Source organism: Euphorbia lathyris, chromosome 2 (genome assembly GCF_963576675.1).
Source record: "Euphorbia lathyris chromosome 2, ddEupLath1.1, whole genome shotgun sequence".
Classification (NCBI taxonomy): Eukaryota; Viridiplantae; Streptophyta; class Magnoliopsida; order Malpighiales; family Euphorbiaceae; genus Euphorbia; species Euphorbia lathyris.
The window spans coordinates 117,732,705-117,756,094 of NC_088911.1; the positions used below are offsets into that span (position 1 = coordinate 117,732,705).

General features: G+C 33.8%; 1 protein-coding gene across 1 annotated transcript; it reads left to right on the forward strand.

Moving 5' to 3' along the window:
• Positions 1-811: 811 nt before the first annotated feature.
• Positions 812-2,889, forward strand: LOC136219654 (calmodulin-like protein 11). The gene is made up of 4 exons (XM_066007130.1): positions 812-978; positions 1,058-1,215; positions 1,304-1,384; positions 2,557-2,889. Exons 1-4 carry the CDS (start codon positions 903-905, stop codon positions 2,692-2,694), a joined length of 453 nt encoding a protein of 150 aa, XP_065863202.1. The 5' UTR covers positions 812-902; the 3' UTR covers positions 2,695-2,889.
• Positions 2,890-23,390: the final 20,501 nt, after the last annotated feature.

A 23,390-nucleotide genomic window follows, 5' to 3' on the forward strand; every position in this document is an offset into this window, starting at 1 on the left:
ACATTAGAACAAAGTCATAAAGCACTTCAGAACCGAGGCTTCGAGGGAGGGGGGAATATGATATCATACTACTATTACGAATACACATGGACTAATGAAACACTCTCATCCTAAGTGCAATGAACAGAGCCACATGGACTAGGAAAATAGGGTTTTAAATGTCACCCACATCATGACCCACGTCCCACGTCAAGATTAGCGGAATTACAAGTGCGCTTGATGAAATCGTTATCAACCTTCCTATTAAATGACTGTCACGTGGTCAGATACTCAAATTTATGGTGTATAGAGGATCCCCTATAAATACAAGGTAGATATTACTGAAAAGGCATTATATTCATTTTACTTATTTACCTAAATTTATATGTTTATTCTCATCACTAACTTATATATTGAAACAAGATCGATCTGAAATCATTTTTTCACTTTTCTATCTTATTTCAGACACACCGAGTGAACCTAACAAGTTCAGCTCGGAATTCCACATGCCACTGACTTTTTTTTATATATATAATTATTGGAGGTTTAATTTTTTTTTTTTTAATAATTGGAGGTTTAATTTTAAATTTTTTAAAATTCACAAAATGAAATATCTTGAATCAATGGCACCAAAAACCTCAAGGTACTTTTGAGCCTTTAATTTACTCTATTTAATTAAATAATATATATAAATGTAAAGTAAAGATAGTAGCGGCAATATCAAATCTAGTCATAAGCTAGGTTTGACTCTTGATATTAATAGAAATATTTTAAAATGAAAAATGTACAACTTAATACCTCATTGGACTTCTACATAAACCCAGCTAAGCTTGAGCTATACTCGACATAACTTCATCTTTCTTCTCTTTCTCTCTCTAAAACTTAAACCACTATTCTCTCTCTATAACAGAAAAAAAAAAACAATGGCAGAAGTACTTACTGAGGAACAGATTGTGGAGTTTAAGGAAGCTTTTTGCTTGTTCGACAAAGATGGAGATGGTCAGTTTTAATTCTATTCTTTCATTACAACTTCTGTTTTAATTTATCCATTAATGGTAATGAACGAACTGAACTGCAGGTTGCATTACAGTGGAGGAATTGGCGACTGTTATAAGATCGTTGGATCAAAACCCGACCGAAGAAGAACTTCAGGACATGATCAGCGAAGTCGACGCTGATGGTAATGGAACCATCGAATTTGCTGAGTTTTTAAATTTGATGGCCAAAAAAATGAAGGTAGTATTTCTTTTTACAATAATGTTTTTATTTGATATTATAATTATGTCCAGTGTGTAATTAATTTGAAATTATTTATTTAATTCAGGAGACTGATGCAGAAGAAGAACTTAAGGAAGCATTTAAAGTCTTTGACAAAGATCAGAATGGTTATATTTCAGCCAATGAGGTAAATAATATATTCTTTCTTTTCCCTCTTTTTCTTTTTGATTATTTTAGCTTTTTTATTACAGTAATAATTAAATGGGTTAATTTCATATAAGTGTCCTGTGGTTTATTATTATTTTATTTTTTTGTAGATAGGTTTTTGTGCTTTGTTTTTTAACAAATAAAAGATTGTACTTTTCTCCGTTTGCGGAATTGAGAAAGAGACGCAAACAGAGTCAGAATCGATGACGTGTCAATGACAATTTTGTCATTTTAAAAAATCGGTATATAAATTTGAAAGGCAAATTTATATACCAACTTTTTAAAATGGCAAAATTGACCTTGGACACATCATCGATTCTGATTCCATTTGTGTCTCTTCCTCAATTCCGCAAATAGAGAAAATATAATCCTTTATTTGCTCAAAAACAAAGCACAAGAACTGTCTACAAAAAAAATAAAACCACAAAGCATTTATATGAAATTAACCCTAATTAAATATATCGTCCGTTGGATACATCGACCCGTTTAATATAATTATTGGTATTATTTTTATTACATGTATATAAATTTACAATTATAGAATCAATATAATTATGATATCGTTGATGGGTTATTGATTAAAAAAATAATATAAGAACAAAATCTTGACAAGTATATTGATATTAATGAGTGATGCATGCAAATTGTTGAAAATAAATACCAAGTATTTGAGATAAGAACGATTAATATTTAATTCAAGAAAGAAATAGTATAATGTATTTTTTCTGAAGAAGATGTAAGAAATGGAAAATATCGAAAAAAATACATATATTATGGGAGTGACAACTGTGTTTGTTGCTTTTTGTTTTTCTCGAGGTCGCGTTGACAATAAAACTGGACGATGTTGACAAATCAACTTAACTTTTTCTTTTCTATAGCAAATTAATTTAATCTATTTATCACATAGTAGTATATGAATAAAGACAATTAGATAAATAACTTTAATAAACTGAATAAAAATAAATAATACTATAAATTTATTAGATTATTACAGGAATCCGTACAAGAAGAACCTGTACGAATCTGGATACGGTGAACTTTACCATGTTTGAGGGAGGAGGAGATGCATTTAATTTCTGATTATTTAATTATTTTAATATGGGGAAAAATAATAAAAAAAAAATGAATTGATATTGGGTATGTAATGTGCAGTTGAGGCATGTGATGATAAATTTAGGGGAGAAGCTTACAGATGAAGAGGTGGAGCAGATGATTAAGGAAGCTGATTTGGATGGAGATGGTCAAGTTAATTATGATGAATTTGTTAAAATGATGATGACCGTCGGCTAATTATCTCATTTCCTATGTTATCTCTGCAGAATAAGCGATGTTTACAATTTCTAATTTGTTGTATTATTATTGCGTTGATAAATTAGGTAGGGAAGACTTGAAAAGTCATGATTTCATTTCTTCAATTACGAATTAATATTGAATTGTATTCTTTCATTTTTAATATTAAAATGGTCATTACCCATGTTTGTTTTATATCTTGTTTAATATTTGTTGTTTGCTGATTAAAAAAAAAAAAAAAAAAAAAAAAAAAAGACTGTTTTAAAAGCAGAAAATTTTCTGTTTTTATAAAAAATTATTTTTTAAGTGTAAAAGGTAAACTAAAAATTACTAACTAATTACTTAAAACTCTCATTTTTAAGTTAAAAAACAAATAAGAGAACAAAAAGAGCAATCAAATACCGCTTAATAACCATGTCATGAAACTCCTTTCCTTTTTTTAATGAAAATGTTTTCAAATGAAAAAGAAGAAGTACGTAACAATAAACCCCCATGCAATTAATGCCAATATAACATGGGTAATTTAGTAGTCTCTATCTTTTTTTATCTACCATACTATTTAATCTTTTTATTTAAAATATTTGAAAAGCACGAGTTCTTATATTAAACACCAGGTCTTTCATACCGCTTGGAGGACCTCTAATTCATATTTGAACATATGTATTATGACCACACTTAATAAATAAAATAGTAGGATCTCTCATAACAAGTGTAAGTCCATATTACACATGACATAATATGGGAAAATTACAAAATTGGATCAAATGAGAGACTTATTTACATATTTAACCCATTTACTCAACTTACTACATATCTAAACTATGTTTGTGTGACTTTCCCATAATATCCTTACCTTTTCATCTTTCCCCTTCCCCGTACTGGTTACGCGAACGGTTGCTCTCCCTCAAATGATTCCCAAACGTTTGATCTTCCTCTATTCCTTTAAATTTCACGAAATCTGCGTCATTTCTCCACATCACCATGTATTTCTCTTCTTCCTCCCTTCATCTCTTGATCCTTCATCTTCCTAATCCTAGAAAACGAAGCCATGATTCTTCATCTTCATGTTCCTGCTTGTTCCTTGGTTTGTTTCTTCTTGTGACCATCGAAGAAATGATTATTTTACGTTATTTTCATCATTTTTTCCAGTTTATCATATTGTTATTGCCGAATTTAAGGGTGAAAGGCGTGAAAAATGTAAGTATCTACTAGTTTCTCTGCATTTTTCACGAAGATCTGCGATGAGAAAGAGCCTGAAACGTGACGATCTACTTTGCGAATCGATTATTTCATGAAGTCTGCGAGTAGAAAAGTTCATGATTTTTCACTCGCAGACACTATGCCAAAAACCCCTTCAGACGACGGTTAAAAACCGTCGTCCCGCGAGATATAAATCTGTCACGGGGCTCGTTGTCATCTCTTGCCCCTTTAGATGACAGTTAGGTTCTGTCATGTGACGGTACGACACATGACAATATCCTATCTGCGTACTGTTATATTAATCTTTGTTACGATGCAGCTTATTTATTACTACCGTCACCTTTAATGTCATCACATGACATACTAATAATTAAAACCGTCAAGTTTACGTGTGGGAATTTTGCATATTGAATTTGCGATGACAGTTCGTATAATAATTTATACCGTCATAGCTTGTTTTAGATGGCATAGGTCTTAATCAATCATGTCAAATGATTTATTTTCAGATGACAGATTCGTTTATTTCAATGTCTTTTTATTGTTCTTTGTATGACATTTTTTAAAATTAGAATGTCACTTTTTGCCTTCTTCTTCGTATGGATTTCTGGTTTTTACCTGAATAATTAACACACTCAAATATGAACATGAAATTCTATATAACAATGGTTTTAATTTTATTGGATACCAATACTAATAATCTGTTTACATTTAACATACATTCCTGAATTAAAACTAAAAAAAAATAACCAATACATATATATCCAAATTTTGAAACAAAATCGATCAATTCATGTATCCATATCTTGGAGTCATTATTAGGCCTATAATCCCAAAGTCTTGATATCTGCAAAACCCAATACAGGTCATTAATACATAACATCATTACACATAACCCTAACCGCACTAATTAAGACCTTTCCCCTTTCACGACCTTTCACTTAGCCACCACTATCATATCACTATAAATAACAAGCATATCACAATAGTTCAGTGTCAATTCAACCCAGAAAACTTACATTATACAATGGATCACCTTGCGCTTGTTCAACAACAGATAATTACTGAGATGGAGAAACTGTACATTGAGAGCCCAGGGTGGCTTCTGGCCATCGATGGTATGTCAATCCATATATTATTCTTCAACTCTTCCTGGTTTCTTTTGTTTACTTGTAATGATTCTTCTTATTTTGGACGATAACAGGTCCTCTAGATGATAACTTCTTCAAATGGTCGATCAGAATAAAAGGCCCACAGTACACCCCATATAAAAGGGGTGTATTTGAAATCAGAATCAGCTACCATCTGGATTTCCCAGACAGATCTCCAACAGTAATATTAACTTATCTCCTTAAGATATATGAACCTACATAACATTGTATACACATACACTGATCAATGTCTCTTCTTATTTTCAGTTTCGCTTCCGGAATAAGATGTATCATCCTAACGTGGCTCCTCAAAGGATGATTCATCTTCTCCGTCTCCTTACTCGCCCTCCCTTTCCCACTGCCACGATTTAGATATGCCACCATTTATCTATTTCATTTGATAAACACTTAATCATGTTTGTGATCTAATTATTCTATGCATTTTGTAGCTACTGTGGCATATATATGATCTACTACTGCAGCCCCACATTGAGGCATCATTTCCTGGGCAAGAAGCAGTTGTTGAGCAATACCTCAACAACTGGGAAGTGTATGATGTGCTCGCCTGGAGATGGACTGAGGAGTATGCAAGGTGGATATGAGGGTGTCCATATCTCCTAAACTATTTTGACTAAGTGAAAGGAGAATCAAAAGGCAATGTGAGCTCCAAATGTGGTTCTCATTCGAATTTCAAATTTCCTTTCTCTAGTCAAGATAGTTAAGGAGCTTTGGACCTTCAATTACAACCGAAAGGCAACACTCATCCCCCCTTTTTGTAATATAACATAGAGCTTGCTATTCAGTTCGTATGTATATGTATATTCAAGTCATATCAAAAGACATCAGTTCGTATGTATATGTATATTGACCATTTTACAATGTTCCTCCCACTTGGATTGTACTCGTTGAATAATGAACTTGTTAATAAGGTTTATGATGCTGTCACCACAAGGGACTCTCTTTGTGCTGAATGCATCATAAACTTATCACCATGCTGAATGCTTTTGTTTACAAAATAAGCCAAGTGAAAAGGAACATCGTAAAAGTATTCCCATATCACAATGAACATTCATATTGTTAGACTATGCCTAATGAGCTACATGCCCACTAGTAGAAAAATGGCCATTTGCATCGACCTATTTGCATCGGCCTTTATAAAGTGCGATGCAAAAGGTCCATTTGCATCGGCCTTTTATTTGGGGCTGATGCAAAAGGTCCATTTGCATCGGCCCTTTGTTTGGGGCCGATGTAAATGCCATGACATTTAATATTTGCATCGACCCCTTAATAGGGACCGATGCAAATAACTGTATTATTTGCATCGGTCCTTTCAAAAAGACCGATGCAAATATCAATTGAATTATTTGCATCGGCCCCTTTATAAGGACCGATGCAAATAAGTGTAGTATTTGCATTGGTCCTTTGTAAGAGACCGATGCAAATAGTCTTAATATAAATTTTAAGAAATTAATACAATATTGAGGAGGGTATTTGTAATTAATTGGGATCAATTTGTAAATATAAAAAGTTAACTACAAATTTGGATTTTAGGGTTATTGTTTCTCATTTGCACCGCCACCCATCTGCCTTTTCTTTTCTCACAAGATCGAACCCCGTCTCCATGGAAGGCTGCGTTTTCCACCTCATTCTCTTCTCGGTTTCTCTTCTTGCCGGCCTTGAGTCTCCTCCTGTCAACTGTGGTAGAAAACAGTTAATTTACCTTTATCGGTTTGTCTCTTTTCTCTTCAACTCCACTCTGAGGCTAATTCCTCGTCAATTTATCTCTCTTTTTTCTCTCTATTTATCGTCCTTGAGAGACTGCATCTGTTAGATCTCGTCTTCCTTCCTCTCCACTCTGTGTTGAGGACCTTTCCAATTCTTTCGCCGGCCCCAAACTCCATATTTTCACATTCGCTGAACTAAGACTCATAACACAGAGTTTTGCAAGGTGTAATCTGCTCGGAGAAGGAGGATTAGGCCCGATATACAAGGGGTTTTTAGATGATAAGTTAAGGCCTAGATTGGAAGATCAACCGGTAGCTGTCAAATCTCTTGATTTAGATGGATTACAGGGCCACCGTGAATGGATGGTTAGTTAGCACTAATTAATTACCCTATCATCTCAATAGTAAAGATAATGGTTAGTTATTGTTTCTCATTTGCACCGCCACCCATCTGCCTTTTCTTTTCTCACAAGATCGAACCCCGTCTCCATGGAAGGCTGCGTTTTCCACCTCATTCTCTTCTCGGTTTCTCTTCTTGCCGGCCTTGAGTCTCCTCCTGTCAACTGTGGTAGAAAACAGTTAATTTACCTTTATCGGTTTGTCTCTTTTCTCTTCAACTCCACTCTGAGGCTAATTCCTCGTCAATTTATCTCTCTTTTTTCTCTCTATTTATCGTCCTTGAGAGACTGCATCTGTTAGATCTCGTCTTCCTTCCTCTCCACTCTGTGTTGAGGACCTTTCCAATTCTTTCGCCGGCCCCAAACTCCATATTTTCACATTCGCTGAACTAAGACTCATAACACAGAGTTTTGCAAGGTGTAATCTGCTCGGAGAAGGAGGATTAGGCCCGATATACAAGGGGTTTTTAGATGATAAGTTAAGGCCTAGATTGGAAGATCAACCGGTAGCTGTCAAATCTCTTGATTTAGATGGATTACAGGGCCACCGTGAATGGATGGTTAGTTAGCACTAATTAATTACCCTATCATCTCAATAGTTGTTAACATGGATAAAGTTGGTTTTTGAACTTTTGATCTATCATATCTCAACATTCACCTTTTAGTCTAGTTCTTTGGTAATGATTAAAATGCGACCGTTCATAATTTGTTTCTTTTGTTGAAAATCTATACAGATAGCAGAGGATTATTCACATTGCGAGTTCCTTATCCGTCTCGAGGATATTGCCCAAGTATGTTTGGTGCTTCCTGCATATTCTCACAAGAAGGGCTCTTTTGCATTCTTTTTTTCCGGTTGCAATTAATTTTTTTGTGAGATTATAGCTTCTTAGTTTGATCGATCTTCTCTTTTCAGTGCATGCTTTCCGTGATGTTATTGATGTACCTCTCGTTGTGAGGAGGTTGCACAAAACCCGCAAGAAGGTTTGATTTGGGCACTTTTAAAGATATTATTGACTCTTGATGCAGGTCTCCTACATCTTTTGTTGTAGGTATGGAAGGAACTTGGTATCAGTGATCATGTGAAACTAGTTATACTTAACTTTGGTGGATAGGTTTGATACTAATCGTGTGCTAGATATGAAATGATTCTGTAGATTTTGTCAATTTTTTGTTTTTCTTCCATCTAACCAGTGTTTGTATTTTCATGTGCAGCCAGCTGGTTGGAAGCTGAAGGAGGAGTATTTACCCTCTGGTTGGCTATGCCTGGTAGCTTTTCTATGACACTCTTTAAATCTATGTACTGAATCACTGATTATATGTGCTTTTATGATGTCCAATGAAGCCAACAATTATGGTGCATAAAGTTTCTGGTTCAGGTTTGTGGTGCTTCTAATGAGCATGAGCTTCCAAAAAAATTCATAAAGCTTGCAAAAGATGCCTATACACCTGATCTCATTACGACATCTGACTGTATGCTTGGTTCGTAAGAACATATTAAGTAGATGACCAGGTTTAAATAGTTAGAATATTAATTGGTTTTATCATTATTATTTCAGGAAAAATTGGATATGGTACTGTTAGTGAGGCCTTGGCATACAAGTTACCATTTATCTTTGTTCGAAGAGATTATTTCAATGAAGAACCTTTTCTAAGAAATATGCTTCAGGTGAAATTAATTTATTTGCTGGACAGTATAGTTTTCTGTCTCCGGTGTATCCATTCTCTATCTCTTTATATTCATATGGTTTTGATATTGGGTAGATTCTCTCTTTCCCTCTCTTTATTTTATTTTCAAACAGTATTATCAGATTGGTGCTGAGATGATTAGAAGAGATTTACTCACTGGACATTGGCAACCTTACCTTGAATCTGCAATTAGTTTGAAACCATGCTATAAGGGAGGCATTAACGGTGGTGAGGTATATCATTTCTTTTCTGATTCTCTGCTCATTAGAGTCGATAAACACCAATTACTTGCATGTATACACCGGATGTAATATACTCAATCAATATTGATTTTTGGCTTGACCACAGTTGAGCTTCTCCTTAAGCAACAAACAGAATAAGCCAACAACCTAAATGAATGAATCTAATGTACTAATTACAGGTCACCTAACACCGATGAGTGGCGTGTATAGCTTCAGAGTAGTTCTGTTAGAGCTATTAACAGGAAAACGGTCGATGGATGACAGTCGTCAAGGGCGGGAGCAGAGCCTTATAGAAAGGGTAAGGCCATTGCTGAAGGAGTCAAACAAGCTTGACAGGATCATAGACCCGAGGCTGGAAGGCCAATATTCGTGCAGCAGAGCACAAAAGGCAGCGACATTGGCCTATAAATGCCTAAGCTATCACGCAAAGATTCGGCCTTCTATGAGTTATGTGGTGAAAGTCCTTGAATCTCTTCAGGATTTTGATGATGCTTTTGATTCTCCATATTATACATATGTATATGAAAATTCTCCATTTAATATATATGAATCAAAGCTATTTGATATATTATAGAGCTCCATTCAATCCAAATTTTTTTTTTTAAATGACATTTGCATCGGCCGTTTAAAAGAGCCGATGCAAATGAGACTACATTTGCATCGGCCCTTTAAAAAATGTGATGCAAATGCTACATCATTTGCATCAGCCCTTTTAAAAATGTGATGCAAATGCTACATCATTTGCATCGGCCCTTTTAGAGGGCCGACGCAAATGCTACAACCATTTGCATCGGCCAACGGCCAATGAAAATGGCCCTAAACGGCCGATGCAAATGGCCATTTTTCCACTAGTGAATGAACATTCATACACATACTCATTCAGTCTAGCTTCCTAAACAGAACATAAAACAAGCCAATATGTGCTTCATACACATACACACACACACATACACATACTCAATCAGTTCTAGTAGTATAGCTCGTAGGTATAAGAGTATTCCCATGAGTTCTAGCTTCCTAAACAGTTGTATAGCAATGCATATACCAATCATTTCATAGCAATATAACTCACATTCATACCAATCACTTCATGCATGGTTAAGGTATTTAAGCAAGCAGTTAATAGCAATGCACATACATAACCATTTACAATGTTCCTCCCACTTGGATTGCACTCATTGAAAAGTGAGCACGGTGATAAAGTTTGCGATGCTCTAACCACAAGTTCATAACTTATGCTGATGGCATCGAAAACTCATCACCATTCTGAATGGTTTCAATGAGATAACAAGCCAAATGGAAGGTATACTGTAAACTTATCTCAGCAGCATAACTCATGTTCAAATAAAAAGGAATCAGGTGAGTTCATAACATTTTCAGCTTTAGACTATGCCTAATCAGCTAGATGTCCAATGAACATCCATACACAAACAATGAACAATCATACACAAACTCAAACAGTTCTAGCTTCCTAAACAGAACATAAAACAAGCCAACATACTTCATACATATACACAATCAGTTCTAGCAGTATAACTATAGGAGTATTCCCATATCACAATGAACATTCATATTGTTAGACTATGCATAGTGAGCTACATGCCCAATGAACATTCATACACATACTCAATCAGTTCTAGCTTCCTAAACAGTTCTATCTAACTCAATGAGTTCTAGCTTCCTAAACAATTCTATAGCAATGCACATACCAATCATTTCATAGCAATATAACTCACATTCATACCAATCACTTCATGCATGGTTAATATATTCAAGCAAGCAGTTAATAGCAATGCAAACATTCATACACAAACTCCATCAGTTCTAGCTTCCTAAACAGAACATAAAACAAGCCAACATACTTCATATGCATACACAATCAGTTCTAGCATTATAACTATAGGAGTATTGCCAATCACAATGAACATTCAAAGCTTAAGAGTATGCATAATCAGCCATATGCTCAATGAACATTCATACACAAACTCAATCAGTTCTAGCTTCCTAAATAGAACATAAAACAAGCCAACATGCTTCATAAGAGTATTCCCATATCATAATGAACATTCATATTGTTAGACTATACCTAATGAGCTACATGCCCAATGAACATTCATACACATACTCAATCAGTCTAGCTTCCTAAACAGAACATAAAACAAGCCAACATGTGCTTTATACACATACACATACACATACACATACTCAATCAGTTCTAGCAGTATAGCTCGTAGGTATAAGAGTATTCCCATGAGTTCTAGCTTCCTAAACAGTTCTATAGCAATGCATATACCAATCATTTCGTAGTAATATAACTCACATTCATACCAATCACTTCATGCATGGTTAAGGTATTCAAGCAAGAAGTTAATAGCAATGCACATACATAACTCTTTACAATGTTCCTCTCACTTGGATTGTACTTGTTGAAAAGTGAGCACGGTGATGAAGTTTGTGATGCTCTAACCACAAGTTCATAACTTACGCTAGTACCATCAAAAACTCATCACCATTTTGAATGGTTTCAATCAGATAACAAGCAAAGTGGAAGGTACATTATAAACATATCTCAGTAGCATCACCCACAACATCATACATATACTCAATGAGTTCTAGTTTCCTAAACAGAACATCAAACATAAACATGTTTCATACACATACTCAATCAGTTTTAGCTTCCTAAATAGAACATCAAGCATAAACAAGCCAACATGCTTCATACACATACACATACTCAATCAGATAATAAGCCAAGTGGAAGTTATATTGTAAACCTATCTCAGTAGCACCACCCACAACAACATCATACATGCAACCAATCAGTTCGAACCAACATAACAATAATATATACTCAATAAGTTAAAGAAATCTTGCCATATGCTAAACGCAAGAGCTGATTGACAATCTCTCCAGTCAGCCTTTCCTATATAGCATTCTTACTATCCCTGCAAATATTATGTTCAAATAAAAAGGAATCAGAACATCTTCAGCATCAAGCACTGTATTGCCCTAAAAAGATAAAGACTCAAGCTTTTCAGCAGTGAATCTAACAATGAATATAATAAAATCAGTGTATCTAAGCGAGAGATATAACCCTTTCAATGATAGGTCTGAAAATCAATAGATTCTTATTCCAGCTGCTAAAATCGATATATACAAAAGTAAATCGGATGAGGAAAAGATAGAGTAATTAAGGAACAATGAAAATCAATAGATCCTTACCAGTACCGTGTTTCAAGCTCACTGATTGCATATATGAATCAACCATGGAGATAGAGAGAGATGTGAGGGATGAAGATTCTGTAACCTAAAATGGGGTTTTGGATGAGAGAAAGGGTTTATATATGAGCTGAAATTTCAGTCAAACCATCGAGCGCCTAAATTTGGTATATGGCCGCGTAAGTGAAATTTCATTTGCCTTTTTTTTTTGTTTTCCTCATACAATGACAGTCATTTATTGTAGGTGTCATCTGACTAGCAAGTGAAATTTAATAAAAACGCTCGTTTTCTTTGGATGTCAAGATTCTGTCATCGGAACGCCACATGTGAATCGAGCGCGTTTTTAATTACGCTTTCAGATGATAGAAATTTAAAATACTGTCATGAAAAATATTCAAACGATACGAAAACAAATATCTGTCATGTATCTTGTGTCATGTGAAAGGGAAAATGGCATATTGAGACTTCACGAAAGAATCGATATGCGACGTATATCGTCACGTTCCAGACCTCGTAGACTACGCAAAAGCATCGATTCGCTAAGTAAAATCATCATCTTCCCTGCACATTTATATTCGCATGCTTCGCTAATCCTCATTAAGCCAAATCGTCATTTTTTCTGCCTAACACGATTAATTTTTTCTTAAGGTGGTTAAATACATAACATCCCTTTCTGGAAGGCGACGTACTAGGGTGCAGGGGAGATGACTTTCCTTCATGTATACGGAGAAATTTCCCTCAAGATTGGCCACATTTACTTTAAAATGATTGGTTAAGAGAGATTGTGCAAATCTTAGTGTGCACCATGGGAAACGTCCATCCCAAAAAGTCTGGACTTCCATTTATCATCCCAAAAAGTTTGGACTTCCAGTCCAGGGAGAACTTTCCCTCCAGATTCGTCAGATTCACTTTGAAGTGATTTGTTAGGAGGTTATTGTGGCAATCTTGCTGTAAATTTTGATAATGTTACGATTTTAATGTTGTTATTGTGGCAATCTTGTTGTAAATTTTGATAATGTTATGATTTTAATGTTAGAATCCCTTGTTGTTTGGCCTTTTTTGTTATATACCACTTCGCGAATACTCTTAAAAACACGTCCAGATTTCGCATATTCGGATTAAAATCATCAACTAAACCAAACATTAGCTTCGCATACGTCACGAAAGTACCGATTCGCGAAGTCAAACGAGAGGGAGACGGTCGCGCTGTAAAATTACAAACATATTGATGGTATTTTGGGAAAGTCACACAAACATAGTCTAGATATATGTAGTAGGTTGAGTAAATGGGTTAAATATATAAATGGGTCTCCCATTTGACCCAATTTTGTAATTTTCCCGACATAATATCTATGGAAGGTCCTCCATTTGACATTGAGAACCGAGTGCTTCTAATAATTTCCCAAAAAACACAGTATACGATTTCTATCTTTTGTCAATATTAACTATTGGTCATTCTGTCTATTTTTTTAGATTTTTAACTGAACATATCTTAGTTTTCAAGACAGTCATAGTACGATACAAAATGAATATGTTACTCTGTTATTTTCTGTCTGTCTATTTATGCCAAATATAACGGTTAAAAATAGATAGAAGGACCAAAGGGTTAATATATTGACAAAAGCTAGGGATTTTATAATGTGTTTTTCAAAATAAGGGGACTAAACATTGTGTTAGATAAAAAGTGGGGGAGTAATAAATTATTTATCCATATAATATCCACAAATTGATGAAAACGATTACAAAGAGTAAAAAAATCTATAAAAAACATAACAGAAACACAAAAAAACAAGAAAACGTATACTTCTAGTAAATCCGAATTTGTAGAAAATCATATACAATCCAATCTTCATCATTTAGACCATTCTGAATATTTTGATTTGGGTCATTTCTTTTGTTGCAATCATGTTGATATATTGATCCACATACAAGATAAATCATTTCTGCTATTGTTAAATCTGAAAAATATATAAACAAAATAATAATATAGCGCAGATACAATTCAAACGAATAAAGATATCAGATAAAATATATGGATACAGACGAAAAAGAAAATAACAACAATAAAAACATAGGAAATCTAGATCTAACCCGATGGAAAGAGGAAAAAAGAAGAAACTTCGTTCTTTCTTCTCAAATAAATCCACAAAATAGTAAATGTTATGTATATGATAGATTAGGAAAAAAAGAAGAGGAGAAGAGAGGTAGAGAGAGAATGGGATGGCGGAGATTTTTTTGTCTGCCAAAAAGAATAGGATGAAATACTTTTCTAATTCTATATTTTCAAACCGCACTTCTCCCTAAAAGTGCTTGTGAGCGGTTGGACAAGTGTAACATGAGCTTTCTCTAGGGCTCTTATGATCGAGAAAGGAGAATTCACTTAGTAAATTAGAATAAAGTGTACAGGACTAAGGCCGATGGTGGACTTAGTATCCGCAAAACGTTGGACTTTAACTACGCCATGCTCGCTCGGTTGAGCTGGTCCATGCTTATCAATTCTGACAAACTTTGGGTCCAGGTTCTTAGAGCTAAATATGACGGGCAAAGATCGAGGCTGGAGTTGTTTAAAGATCTCCTAGCTTAGTCTAGTATGTGGAGAGGTATTGTGGCAGGGGGTTCGGTTTTAGCTCGTGGTGCCGCTAAGCTTATTTATAATGGTCATGGGACCTGCTTTTGGCAGGACAAGTGGTGTGGTGAGGCTTCCTTTGTAGAAAACGGTGTGATAGATTTGACGTAGGTGGAAATGAATAACACTGTGAATCAACTTTGGGATGGGGTTAGTTCAAGCTGGCGTTGGGAGGCCCTGAGGCCGTGCCTTTCTCCTGCTAGGCAGCAACAGCTTATGGCTCTGGTAGTTTTTCCGACAAGCAGTATAGCAGACCAATTGTATTGGCCTAAGTCGGCATCCGGCAGCTACTCGGTCTCGACGGGTTACAATCTGCTTACTGAGCCTATGATAGCAGCTTCTGGTCTGATTCCCTGGTTTGTTTATGACAGTTGGTGATTCCAGAGAAAATAAAATATTTTATTTGGATTGCTTTGCAGGGAGGTCTTATGTGTAACATTAACAGGGCTCGACGACACCTGACTAGGGAGTGGACCTGTGCTCGGTGTTCGGTAGAGGAATCTAATATTCACATCCTCCGAGAGTGTTGGATCGCTAGGATTTTTTGGGATCGGCTCATCTCCCCACATCACAGAAAGCACCTGCTTTCAGGAAATTTTTCTGAGTGGTTCACGACAAACTTCTTAGACTCTAGCTTTTATAGACAGATTCCATGGCCGTTGGTTTTTGCAATGGTCATTTGGTGGCTCTGACGCTGGAGGAATAATTTTCTGTTCACAGGCATTGATTTCCCTATTGACTACCACCAGTTTATCTTTCACCTTTGCGATGAGTTTCATCAGGCACGTGCTTACCAAAGGGATACCAGGGTTGTGGCCTCTCACTGTGTTTGGGTTTGCTGGCAGGCTCCGAAAGATGGCTGGGTGAAGGTCAACACAGATGGCGCGTGTAAAGGGAACCTGGGTAATGCCTTTTTGGGAGGACTGATCCGTGATTGGAGAGGCACTTGGTTAGGAGGGTTTGGTGCGAACATCAGGTATTGCACTGTTACTCTTGCTGAAATTTGGGGCCTTTATTTTGGGCTCGTGTTAGTCTAGAGGCATGGATATCGGAAGGTTGTGATAGAGTTAGACTCGAAGACGGCGTTTCAGCTCCTCGATCGTAATTTGGACCTTCAACACCTGTATGCCTGGATTATCACTCGTTGTTGAGACCTTCGAGACAAAGATTAGTCTGTTATTTTTTTGCACACTTATAGGGAAGGAAATCGTGTAGCTGACTGGTTGACGAACTTCGCAGGTTCTTATCCATTGGGTCATCATGAGTTTGATGTGCCCACTGCAGGCTTCTAGGAGATCCTATCGGATGATGGCATAGGTCTAATGTTTAGCAGAGTTGTTAGCTCTTAGCTTTGCGTTCGTCTTCTTTTTTTCTATTGTTTCTAGGCCTTGTGCCTTCTCTTCTTACAAAAAAAACAATGACAACTACATTGATGTGATGAAACTCTTTTCCGATACTACTATGTTGATGTGAATTTATAAAAAAAAAATTAATAATTATATTTAGGTGGCGTTTGATTCGCACATGGGTAACATGATTGAATCAAGAAAGAGAAAAAAAGGAAAAATTAACGGAATGACCATAAATTTCTTTATCTGTTTGTTTTAGTTGCACAAAGGGAATGATATACCTCTGATTTTTTTGTTATTTGGTTCAAATGAGATAATAAATTAGAGTTGTGTTTTTAACAACAATTTCTATACATATATGTGTATGTATTAATAAAATACAAGAATTAAAATCAATTAATTTAATTATTAAAAGCAAAAGATGATGAAATTGGAATAAAATTAATAAAAAAATGTATAAACATTCTATTTAAAAAATAATTATTTTAAAATAATTAAGAAAAAAATACTAAAAATAAATAATATGATAAAAGAAAAAATCGGTCAAAATTATTTTTAAGGTAAAAAAGTAAAAATAAATAAGTATAGAGATAAAAAAAATGAAATTAGTTTAGAAAAAAAAAAAGTATAAGGATCAAAATAAAATCAAAAATTAAAATTTAGTAAAAAAATATTTTTTGAGAAAATAAAATAAAAATATATAAGTACAATGATTAAAAGTTAAATTAATCCAAGGATAAAAAAGTATGAATAAATAAATAAATGGATCAAAATAAAAATTAGAAAAGTAAAATATATAGTAAAGTAAAATTTTATAAGGAGTGTAGAAGTTGAAGTCAGTAAGAAAGAGGAAAGTTAATAGAAAACTTAAGGGGGTTGAGGAATGAGATTAGAGAAGTTAGAGACAAATCTAAAACTAAAAAAATAAAATAAAGATAATGATCAAATTAATTGGCTCCTCCATTAATGATTCCAAGATTTTTGATCTTCCTATCTTCCTTTAAATTGCACGAAATCTGCATCATTTCTCCAAATCACAATGTATTTCTCTTTTTCCTCTCTTCATCTCTTGATTCTGTAACTTCCTAATCCTAGAAAACGAAGCCATGGTTCTTCATCTTCATCTTCCTGCTCGTTACTTGGTTTCTTTCTTCTTGTTACCATAAAAAAAATGATTATTATACGTTATTTCCATCGTTTTCCCAGTTTATCATATTGTTATTGTCGCTTTTAAGGGTGAAAGGCGTGAAAAATGTAAGTATCTGCTGTTTTTCCTGCGTTTTTCCATTAATACACTTCGCGTAGTCGATGATTTCGCGAAGATCTGCGAAGAGAAAGAGCCTGAAACGTGAATCGATTAGTTCGCGAAGTCTGCGAGTAGAAAAGTTCATGATTTCACTTGCAGACTTCGCGAAAGCATCGATATGCGACATAGATCGTCACGTTTCAGACCTCGCATACCTCGTGAAAACATCGATTAGCGAATTAAAATCATATCTTTCCCTGCACATTTACATTCGCATGCTTCGCTAATCCTCATTTCGCGAAGCCAAAATCGTCTTTTTCCCTGCTTAACACGGTTAATTTTTCCTGAAAGTGGTTGATTACATAACATCCCTTTCTGGAAGGCGGCATATTGGACTGCAGGGGAGATGACTTTCCTTCCTGTATAGGGAGAAATTTCCCTCAAGATTGGCACATTCACTTTGAAATGACTGGTTTGGAGAGATTGTGACAATCTTGGTGTGCACCATGGGACACGTCCATCCCAAAAGGTATGGACTTCCATTTCTCAACCCATTTTGATAATGTTATGATTTTAATGTTGTTATTGTGACAATCTTGTTGTAAATTTTGATAATGTTATGATTTTAATGTTAGAATCTGTTGTTGTTTGGCATTTTTTGTTATATACTATTTCGCGAATTAGCTTCAAAACACATCCAGACTTTGCATATGCTAATTAAAATCATCAACTAAACCAAACATTAGCTTTGAGGTTTCGCATATGCTAATTGAATTCATAAGTAAACTCAAACATTAGCTTCGCAGGCTTCGCATAAGATCGAATCTGCGAAGTCAGACGGGAGGGAGAGACGCGCATAAATATTGAGGGTATTATGGGAAAGTCACACAAAAACAGTCTAGATATATAGTAGGTTGAGTAAATGAGTTAAATATGTAAATGAGCCTCCCATTTAACCTAGTTTTATAATTTACCCAATTAGAAATAGAAGTGCTCCTGATTATAAATACTACAGATATTCCAACTATTTTTCTACTTCTTTAATTTAATCCTAAATGCTTTTATCTTATTTCCCATCATGCGTATTAAGAGGTTCGGCCACACCAAATCTTATCAGTTGTGCAGAGAAGGTAATTCTTTATGATTATTTAATTTATTTTTGCACCCATTTGATTGACTATAAAAAGATTTGAAAAATTGGGTGTTTTTTTGATATCTAGTTGCCGTGAAACGTATTTAGGTTTCTACCCCTTTGAGCTTTTACATCAGTTTTAGCACAATTATATTAACTATATCGGTTACAATATCAAAACTAATTTATCTAAATTGAAAATGCAATTATGGTATAAGAGAAATTGAATAGTTTGATTATATTATTTATTGGGAATAAAATTTTAGTTGAATTTTTATTTTGAAACTGAAATTTTAGTTGAACTTAATTACACGATTTAAAGATTTTGCATATAAAAAACAAGAAAAATCATTTCTTTTTAAGTTTAGTTTATTATTTTCTCAAAAAGAAGTTTAGTTTATTATTATTTGATTTTATTTTGTTGCATCGAAATTAATATATGGTTATGAATTTATCTAAAAAATGTAAGTACTGTATATGAATTGTAATTAATAACATAGTAATTAGTAACATACTTGGTAACTATTTGATATTTATTATTTTTAAAATATTGTATTTATAAAAGTTGCATTGGACCTCACAAATATTAGAGCCGGATCTAATGTTACACAAACCCTAATAAGATCCAATATTATCATTCTTGTTGTGATTTGGTGACAAATATATACTTTATTCGAATTGAATATTTAAAATCTAATTTAAGCGAATATATACTCAGGTTAATCTCAAATTATCAATATGTAAACACTTCACCACAATTCCTAAAAGAAAGACATGTCAATAACATATTAGAAGCACATATTTAGGAGAAAACATCTAATTTATTATTACTAAGCTAAAAAAAACATAATTAACCTCTGAAATTTATCTTACAATTATAATCAAACATGATTAATTATTTTTCCACATTGTTATTTATCATTGATTTTGTTATGAATTAGACTCTTATTTAACTTTCCATCAAATTTGGACTACATCGTTATGGCGATTCAGCATGTTCACATTGACAAATAAAAATAAGAGTTTTTTTTATTAGAAAAGATAAAAATTAAAAATTAAAAAGAAATTATAGAGATTAATTTACAGTAGATTTTTCTAAACTCGATCTTCTTCTCTCAAATTTTGTAATTTCCAACATTCAAATCGATACTACCTCTAACACCAAAATCCATTTTCAGCAGGTTATTTCAAACTCGATTTCCAGCTTAGAAAAACCTACTGGAAATCGTTTTCTTTAATCTTTTTGACTATTTACTCTCTCTCGCTAGTGAAGAAACTTATTTCTTTATTTGTCTACATGGAAGTAAAAAAGTCTGTATCAGCAGGCTGAATTTCTTAACAGCGCTTATTGTAAAAACTCGATGGAAAAATTAAATAAGGATTGAATCGATAACAAATTAATTATTAATGAATTAATATAGAAAAATAATTCAAAATAGACAAAATTCACGAGGTTAATTTTTTTTTGGTTGCCTTATTACTACTTTGAATATAATTGATGATACTGTAAAAAAAAGTATTAATGTGGGTGGGGTAGGTAGTTTGAATTTAGTAGTAATATTATTGAGCAAAGTATGTGAAATTTCTCCTAACGATTTGGTTATACTAGTTGACTTTGAATACTCGGCTTCTTACATTCTTAATGTCCCTCTCCCATTTTATATTCACCTCGCTGTCGCACCTTTTTTTGTTTTCTGGCCTACTGCTTTTCCTTTTTCCTTCAAACAAGTCAAGATATTGCACTGTTTAGTTGTATTATCTTGCGTATTATTATGAGATTAGGTGTGTATAAAATTTTCCAAATTTAATTTTAATGTTCCAAACAAGATTAATTTTAACTATACGTTATTGTTTGGTTTTACTATTATTTAACTGTTATTAACATAGTTACAAAAAAAAACTATATTAAAATGCTAATAACTAAGTCTGACACATATAAGTTGATCACAATTTTTTTTTTAAATCAAATCACAATTTTTTTTTCAAAGTGTCTAAAATATTTATTGTATTAATAATATAATTACAAATAACCAACAAAAAAAAATATACAAAATAACTTTATTTTATCAACAAATTTATTTAGAAAATATAACGTGATTGTTAAATAAACAGTAAAATCAGCTTTTTCAAATTTTTGATAATATAAAGCTAAAATTGACATTACTTTAAAATATTAGTATTATTCCATATGTTTGAGTTAAATATGTATTTCTTAAAATGTGACAGTGACATATCCCTATTATTATTATTATTATGGCCCAAGTATTACGAATTGAGAGGATACATAGAAATAAAAAAAGAAAAAGATGAGAGAGTATTTAAAGAGTATCTAATGAGACTCGAATCGAGAAATCAGATAACTATATAAAAAAAGGGATAGGAGCAATGGGGATTCAAATTGTCTCCAATAGGGACGGATCTACAGTGAGGGCAACAGGGACACTTGCTCCCACTGAGATTTAAAAATGTATAAATTTTCACGTAGTTTGGAGTTTGCTCCGGAATCCATTGTTGAAGAAAGAGGTATTTGAGCTTTTATAGGTGTATCACAAGGTTGAAAAAAGGAGTAATAATAGTTCATACAGAATATCTGAAGAAAAAACTAGAGAGAGAAGCTCTCACCTCTCTCTAGCTTCTCCATTTATTTTTCTTCCAAATCTTGGTGTCTTTAACTCTTCATCACCGTTGTTGCCGCTTTACGTTTCCGATCTTGGTTTCTACTCAGGTTTTTTTAGAGGAGGAAGAAGGAAGCTTGTATTCCTTCTTCCTCCTCTCATTTATGTTTAGATTTAGCTTTTAGTCTCAGATCTACTTTTTCTTGTTCGTTTGAAGTCTATATACCTTATTTGAACGTCTTTTTCCATTATATATACAACTGTTAGCTATATTTCTTTCATTTATTCTTTTTTCGGTCTTAGCAAGAACGGAAAAGGTTTATCTTGTCCGTAGATCTATAAATCTGCGTGGTTGCAACAACAGAAAGGAGTTAGATCCGAATGTCCGGAAGAGTCTAAATGATGAAGCATGGATTGCAGAGGTTTTTCAACGGGATTCGACGTACGAGAAGGATATGATTTATTTGTTTGTTTTATTTGTACCTTTTATGGATTTTATTGCTCTTTGTAGCCATATTATTGCTCTTTGTAGTCTCATTACTGCTCTTCGTAGTCTGTTTTCTTCCCTTTGTGGATGTAGCCTATATGGGTGGGATGTTTTATTCCTCTCCATTCTCGTGATGTATTTGGATTGTTAAATTAATGAAATGATATGGCTTTTTATAAAAAAAAAAGAAAAAAGGAGTAGGGATTAGATTTGTTTCAATTTTTGTTTTGATTTCTGAAATATAAAACGTCATCGTTCCCTTATGCCTATAGCAGCCCATTGGAATGACACCCAATTAAACTAATTAGTAAGAAATGAGACAATGACACTACCCTATAACACTGTAACATCTAATAACTTTTTAATGGATATATAAAGGCTTAATACATCAGCTGCTTTCTAAACTTGGTTAAAATGGTAGATTGATTTCCTAAATTTTAGGAATATTTTATCCGCTCCTTAAATTTGTTTATATTGTATAAAATAAACACAAAAATCTCATGTGGCATTTAATGGCAAATCACGTGGGATTAGAAAAAGGAATGACGCATGTGGAGAGTCATTACTTCCTACCTTTATTCTTTCTCATCCCTCTGTCACACTTCCTTAATTGAAATCACTGCACCAACAAACCATCTGACCATCTTCTTCAATTTTTTCTTGAAATCACTACACCAATGATCTCGTCTTTTAAATTTTTTTAGCTATTAATTGAAAAAAAACTATACAAAATCCATTAAATCCTCAAATTATTTCTAGGTCCATTTGCATCCACCGTTGCTTGTAAAAAGATCCATTTGAAATTGGGTGTATCGATTAGGGATTGAAGAGGAGCAGCAGTGAAATTGAGTGAAAGAGGAAGAAAAAAGGTAAATATGTGTGATTTCATCCAGATTTGAATCCACATGTTTTTTTTTTAGAGATACTCTGTTTATGATGAGTTCTTTCTCCGAAGAAGCTTATGGGTTAGTGGAATTTGACTATGAGTTGGGTTTAAGATATCTGGTGAAGTGGGTAAAGTGATTTTGAATCCATGACTGTTGAATTTGTGATTTTATAGGCCATGATTGAGAATTCTTAGAGAATTCTGATTTTTTTTTAGTTGAAGAAGAGAGGGAAACAGTGCTTCTTGATATTTTTTTGTCATATTTTTTAGATTAAAAAAATCTTGATAGAAAAAGAAAATTTACTGGCCAGAAAAATCGAGCTCCTTCACGGAATGGCCATGGCTAGCCGGAATATTTACAGAAGAGAATCAAAAAGAAAATGAGAAAGAGAGAAGAGAAAGGAAACATAGGAGGATGTTCTCGATTTTTGCAGAAACAAAAGGGAAAAAATGGATTATTATTTAGTTGATTTAATTTAGGCTTTTTATCTTTATACATGTCATCGTTTTTACTGGTATATTGCCATCTGTCAAATCATATTTTAACATCAGCGTGTGTGTAATTCACGTTCATATGTGAAGATGCATTTTATGCATTTTTGTGTCTATTTTATATACTATAAGCAAGTAAATCTGTTCATGAGCTGGGCCGGGCCTAACCGGGCTTGTCACCTAATTACTTTGTCCAATCCCAACCAAGCCCGCACTATATTTATATTGGGACCGGGTCGGGTTGGA

Excerpts from the sequence above, each read along its gene's own strand:
- LOC136219654 (XM_066007130.1), top strand. The coding sequence starts at position 903 with ATGGCAGAAGTACTTACTGAGGAACAGATTGTGGAGTTTAAGGAAGCT. Across the intron at positions 979-1,057 it reads GTTCGACAAAGATGGAGATG|GTTGCATTACAGTGGAGGAA; the intron begins GTCAGTTTTAAT and ends ACTGAACTGCAG. Across the intron at positions 1,216-1,303 it reads TGATGGCCAAAAAAATGAAG|GAGACTGATGCAGAAGAAGA; the intron begins GTAGTATTTCTT and ends TATTTAATTCAG.